At 33.1% G+C, this 6,632-nt stretch overlaps 1 protein-coding gene across 1 annotated transcript; it reads left to right on the top strand.

Annotated features, from left to right (window-relative positions):
- Positions 1–4,279: 4,279 nt before the first annotated feature.
- Positions 4,280–4,913, top strand: LOC143628161 (uncharacterized). Its single transcript, XM_077097816.1, has one exon. It carries the CDS (start codon positions 4,455–4,457, stop codon positions 4,911–4,913), a length of 459 nt encoding a protein of 152 aa, XP_076953931.1. The 5' UTR covers positions 4,280–4,454.
- Positions 4,914–6,632: the final 1,719 nt, after the last annotated feature.

Here is a 6,632-nt window from a genome sequence, read left to right as displayed (position 1 = left end):
GGGAAGACACATGGCATGGACTGAAGAGACTGGAATCTATAAAGAAGTGTCATGATATTTTATGTTAATGTTTATAACAAGACAATTTCCTTTAAGTCTGTGAGAAAAAGATTATTCAAAAGTGTCATTTGTGAAATTCGATGATCTGAAAGTGAAAACGGATGAAACTGGGGAAAGAAAAAGAGAGATTAAGAAAATATTGAAACATAAAGGAAATCCTAGAAAAGAGGGAATTTGTTAACGGTGACAGTGTTACTGTCTGGAATTCTAACAACAATCACTAATTGAAGAAAGGACAAAATCAGTCAATATATCAATTTATCATCTATTCATCTGTTAAGATCATTCCATAACAATTTGTTAAGACTGTGGCTAAATAAACTCTAACTGATTTTTATTATATAGTACATACCCAACGAACGACAGTCAACAAACGGTTGATGGGCACGACTAGAAAGCAGACGGTGGGCACCGGTAGGCAGACAGCGGACGGCGCACGAATTTGTCACGTACTAGCAGCACCGGCGCTAGTGGATGGTGGGCACCGACCCACCGTAGCAAAGCCCTGACTCCGTCTCTGCTCATGACCCATGAATACTATGAATTAAGGAGATTAGATATTATAAAATATAAGAGAAATTCAAGTTAAGATTTAATATGGTTAGAGTACATCATCCTTATTATTTTTGTTTATTAGTATAGATTAGAAATAGATAACTCAACATATCTTGTGTAATTAAATTCATTATTACATTAAATATAATTTTTTGTTGTTCGCAAAATTTTCAATTGAAACCACAACCAAAATACCAAATTATATTTATAAATAAGAGATTACTCTATAGAATAATAAACAAGTTTTGAAATTGTTTCAATTAGAACACTCATAAAATATTTTCTTCTAATCAGGTTACTAAAGTTTATTTTATATTCTAATCCTAGATATTTTACCTGAATAGCAAGTTATCTAGTTTTTTTTTTAATTTTTAAATAGTTTGACATTGCTAAATATTTTTTTAAAAAATTAAAAAAATTAGTAAATAATTTTTAAATTGCGAAAAATGAAAAAAAAAGTAGAAAAAATTAGGTTATGGTTTTTTTTATAAGAAACCACCATTTTTCTTTTTTTTTTAAAATTAAAAAATAGTTAGGTGATATTAAAATATTTAATAGTAGAATTATTAATTGATTCAATATAATAAATACATATTAATTATCTTGTAATTTTTCTCAATTTTTCAATTTTTTTTGCAAATTTTTAGTTTTTTTTTACAGTTTTTGGCAATTTAAAAATTATTTTTTCAACTTTTACTAATTAAAAAAAAGTTATTATGTCATGTCAAACTATTTAAAAAAAAACCTAGAAAACTTGCTATACATGTAAAATATCTAGGATTATAACAAAAGAAAATCATAATGACCTGATTGAAACGAAATTTTTTATATGTAACCTAATTAAAACAACATCAAAACATAATTATTATTATATAGAGTAATTCCTTTAAATAAATATTCAAATATCATCACCATGTCATTTTTTAGCCTCGTAAGATATGACCTATGCAAAGTTGCAAACACTTATAAAAGCGACTAATATCCAAAGATTATATGCTGGAAAACAATAATGGTCGTGGTCCAAATCTTAAGTTGGGGTTTGGATATTTAAAAGTTAATAAAATTATACAATTATAATTTATAAATCTCAACAGATAAAAAAAAGCGGAACCATTTTTTTTTAATTTTTGAACTGCGACTTTTTTTGTGTGTTAGGTCATCGCCACTCTTTAATTTAGAGAGTCTTGTTGCCACACACTGGCCAAACTATGTTATCTTAATCGGGCTCATGAAACCATACCACCGGCTCCCACTTGGTTGTCGTTGTGCCACCATAAGAGCAGAACTCTCTGACGTAACACATGGTGAGACTAAAACCCGAGTGGGTTCAGTATTCGAACTGACAACCTCGCAAGGCCTAACTCAAATCTTTCAATGCTAATATTTACCCAAAATGCCATAATTGAGAATCAAACTTAGGTCTCTATTAAAAAACTTAAGCCTCCTACCATTAGGCATATCACTATGGGCGCCATACAGGGGTTTTTTGGCGGCGCCGTTGCAAGCTAACACCGCATAGGGGCTCCATTGATGGGGCGCTGGGGGGGGGGGGGGGGGGGCTCAGGACGACCGACGCCTTAGGAAAAGTGGTGGTGGGCCATGTCTTTCTCTCTCTCTCTCTCTCTCTCTCATACACGCATATATACATATATATATATATAGGGGTGGGATCCAGTGAAAACTCGTCTTAAAGAGAAAAACTTGAAAATTCCTAAAAACTATTTTTAACTTTTTTTTTAAATTTTTTTTGAAGTTTCTGTTTTTTCCATTATTCTTATATTTGTTATTGGTTCAAAAAAAAATAAAAACTTGTCGGTAATCTCGTTGGTGTAGTGCACATGTGTAATGGTGTGCATTGCATGTATGCAAAAGTGTTTGTATTGCAAAGTATACAACACTATTTCACATATTTAATACACACTATTGTATATATGCAATATAAGACTAATACGCACATCGATTACACATTAGTACGTATGTGTAATACAACATTAACGCACATGTGCACTACATCGACTTTTATTTTATTATTATTTTTTTTCCATATAATACAACACTACTACACATATACAATACACAAATATTGAATATATACAACTAAACACTATTGAACTTAAAGATACATAGTAATACACATGTGTAATACAACGGTTTCGCACAGTAATATGTATGTGTATTACAACGGTTTTTTTTTTAAATTCTTTTTATTTTTTCGAGTGAAGGGGACCAAAATATAAGAATAATGGCAAAAACGGAAATTTGAAAATATTTTTTTATATTTAATTAAAAATAATTCTTTAGGAGTTTTTAAGTTTTCTCTCTAAAGATGAGTTTTCTCTTGATCATCTTCATATATATATATATAATGGATACCCAAGGGGCTTTAAATCATAGTAGAACATTATAGAGAACAGTTTTTGAAGCCCCAGTGCCCACGTAATGTTAACGTAATACTGTGGATAGGCTTCGATTCCCCACCATAGAAAACAGTCTTAGACCACAAGTAAGAGATAAAAGTTGCACCAAATAATGATGGCTTTTGATTTAAAAAACTTAAAAATTAATTATAACTTTTCAAATTATGTGTAAAGTTCACATTCGCCTCGAGCTCATTGTTAATGTGTCGTTTTTATACTATGGATAATGTTAAAAGTTTATGGTGCATTATGGGCAAGTCAAAATAGAATATTCGAGGTGCCATCGTGCTTAACTATTTAACAATTAACATCGTGGTCGGAAATAAAAGTGTGATACAATTAAAAATTACAAAAATGACAATTGAATCAAAAGGATTTTATTTTATAAAAAGTTATATATTTTGTAACTAAATCACGTGTGAACTGGCTTTAAAAGGCATCACCAACGTGCTTTCATAAAGTACTGGCCTTGGGTTTTCTTACTAGATTTTCATGGAACAATTAAAATCGAATTTATTGATTTTGAGTATACAAAAGGAGCTTCAGGTTTGTTTATTTGTTTGTTTTTAACTTATGCATTGGTAAACTATTTATAAAGTTTTTCTGTAACGGCCATTTTTTTTTATTATAGTCAGATTTCTTTTCGTTTTTTATACATACAAACTTGAAATAAATTTCGTAATTGAAGTTGGTTTTTATACAAATACAGCTTGTACGTTGAGCTCATACTCATCTTGAATAAGCTCAAGTGGAGTTAAAACATTTTTCATGAAGGCTTGTCCGGCTATCACTAAACTCTTGCTTAGCTTGAACGGTCAGCCTCGAACATATATTTCAAATCAACTCTTGTCAAGCTTGAACCGAATCATGAAAGTATTGAGTTATCATATAAACCGAACTCAAGCTTAGCTTAAATCAATCGAATCGATATCAAACCCACTAAAACGTACGTAAGCTAGCTCCACTCAATTTGCCTTATACATAACACATGCATATATACATCAACATAAAATGATAATATCAATGTAACAAACCAAAACCATGATTATCCCAACGGTTTTGTGATTTTTCCTAATGACTGCTCTTTAGGGTTCTTATTTCACATAAAAAAATATAATTTTATAAATGTTAAATTTGGAAATGTAATTCTATATATATATACCCGCAGTAAAACATTAGACGACAAATCAGTTCCATCTCGTAAATTTTATAAAAGTCATGGGTCGTTGTTTAAGGACACATCCCTTCGGCTGTCATCCACATCTTACAGCTTGCTCGGGCCCACACTTTATAACATGACTTCACTCTTAAATTACGCTTTTACCCTCGCAACCATCAACCCCTAATATATATATATAGAAAGATGTACATATACCCTAAACCCCACTCCACTGAACCACTCTACCTCCTAGTTTCTGAACCATGGGTATTTGTAGTTCAAGCGAGTCCACGTCAGTGGCAACAGCCAAGTTGATATCACATGACGGCAGGCTACAGGAATTCTCGTACCCAGTTAAGGTGTCGTACGTTTTGCAAAACAATCCTTCCACCTTCATTTGTAACTCCGATGAGATGGAGTTTGACGACGTCGTGTCCGCCATTAGCGAGAACGAGGAGCTTCAGCTTGGCCAGCTTTACTTTGCGCTTCCATTGAGCCGGCTGCGCCGCCGGCTTCAGCCGGATGAGATGGCGGCGTTGGCTGTCAAGGCTAGTTCTGCATTGGCTGGTTGTCGCCGGAAAAACGGGTCTTTGTTGGCTGGAGAGAAGAGTTCGGGTCGGGTCGCGGATGCCGGAGTTTTTGAGACGAGAAGTGGGAGGAGTGGTGGTGGCGGTGGAAGGAGACGAAGCTCTATGGCAATGTGGAGTGTCATACCGGAGTAGATCTTATATAGAGGGTGTTCGGTTAGCTTTTGAAAATTGGTTGACGTATTTGTTTTTTGATTTTCAAAAAACAAATAAGCAAATAAGTCATTTCCAAATGCCCTCACGGTGGAAGTGAGTGGCAATGTTCGTAATTAATTTTTAGGGTTTTTAATTGCTTTTAGTTTTACGTCTAAAGTGGGCTGTCAATTATTTTTTACGCGGATGTTTTCATAGGGAAGGTTTGAACCCGGACCCTTTGAATGCTATTTTTGTGCGTTACCACTAGGTTATTTTATGATGGTCATTGGGCTGTTGAAAGTTTCCATTTTAGTTCAAATGAGAAAATCAGGAATTTGAAGTTATGGATAATGAAAAAACGAACAATAAACTATGACTGAAATTGTTTGAATGGCAAGAATAAATGAATTTGTATTTTAACTAAGAAAAACCAAAACGGATTAAAGGTTAATAGGTTATGTTTTATGTATGATTCATGTTCCATGATTCAAACAACCTTTGATTACTATTTAATAACGACAAAGCATTTTTTGGACTATTTCTTTTTCTAAGAGGTTTTCACTTTGTATTTCTTTTATTACCGACGACACCATATGTATTAAGCTTTCTTAAGATCACAACATTATCTAATGCTGCATTTTTATCTTCTGATAATGTTGTAATGTTGCAATTCGTCTTTGTATGACGCGTCCCCTTATCTTCATATGCTACTCTTTAAGACTGTAAGTTGTTGTTATGACTATGTACTTCATTAGAGCATCACCAATAGTGGGCATGATGGATGGTGTTTTTGTATGGTGACATGGCAATGGATCCACTAAAAATACATTCTATCTCCTTCTTCTCTCTCCTCTCTCTTTCATCTCCTCTCACAGTCAAATTCTTAGAGATTCTTGGGGAAGAATTTTGACTCTCCCTCTCTCTCTCTCTTTCATATCACCTTCTTTTCTTCTAAAAACACCCAAAAATCTTCTATTGGAGATTAGAGGTGTTCAAAAAAACCGGTTACGGAACCGGTTTGGCCGGTTCAACCGGAAACCGGTTTTTTAAAAACCGGTTTTTTTAAAAACCGGTTTGACCGGTTTACGTAACCGGTTTACGTATCGGTTATACGTTTTGGAGCCAAAACCGGTTTTATAACCGGTTTTTTTTATAACCGGTTTTTTTTAATAACCGGTTATTAAAAAACCGGTTAACCGGTTTTTAAAATAACCGGTTTATTACCGTTATAAAAAAAACCGGTTAACCGGTTTTTTAATAACCGGTTAACCGGTTAAACCGGTTTTCGAACGTTACCAAACGGCTTTATAGCCGTTTTTTTTTTTTTTTGACCGTTTTTTAGCCGTTTTTTTTTTGTTTTTTTACCATTTTACCCCCACAAACATCTATATATAGTTTAGGTTGGGTATTGGTTAGATCACACTTGATTATACAACTCCAAACGCTCTAAACGTTTATTTCATACGCGATTATACAACTCCAAACGCGTAACAAACATCAACTTGTTAATGTAATCGTGTCTAAGCATTCTTTAATGTTTGTATTTTTGAGTTACGAATATGCGATAACGATTTAATGTTTGTATTTTTAATGTAAAAGCTATAAATGAAAGTTATGTGTTTTTAATCTTCCAAGCAAAGAATGCTAACAACGAAACCCTAAACCCTAAAGCAAAAAAAAAAAAAAAAAAAAAAAAAAAAAAAAAAACCGGTTAACCGG

This window comes from Bidens hawaiensis, unplaced genomic scaffold, assembly GCF_021521415.1.
Source record: "Bidens hawaiensis isolate Kalapana, Puna unplaced genomic scaffold, B.hawaiensis_p1.1 tig00004838_1, whole genome shotgun sequence".
Lineage (NCBI taxonomy): Eukaryota > Viridiplantae > Streptophyta > Magnoliopsida > Asterales > Asteraceae > Bidens > Bidens hawaiensis.
Note: the sequence above shows the minus strand (reverse complement) of the source record. Positions and strands in the feature narration are given on the sequence as shown.

Bases quoted from the DNA above. Each gene is read 5' to 3' on its own strand.
- LOC143628161 (XM_077097816.1), top strand. From the start codon at position 4,455: ATGGGTATTTGTAGTTCAAGCGAGTCCACGTCAGTGGCAACAGCCAAG.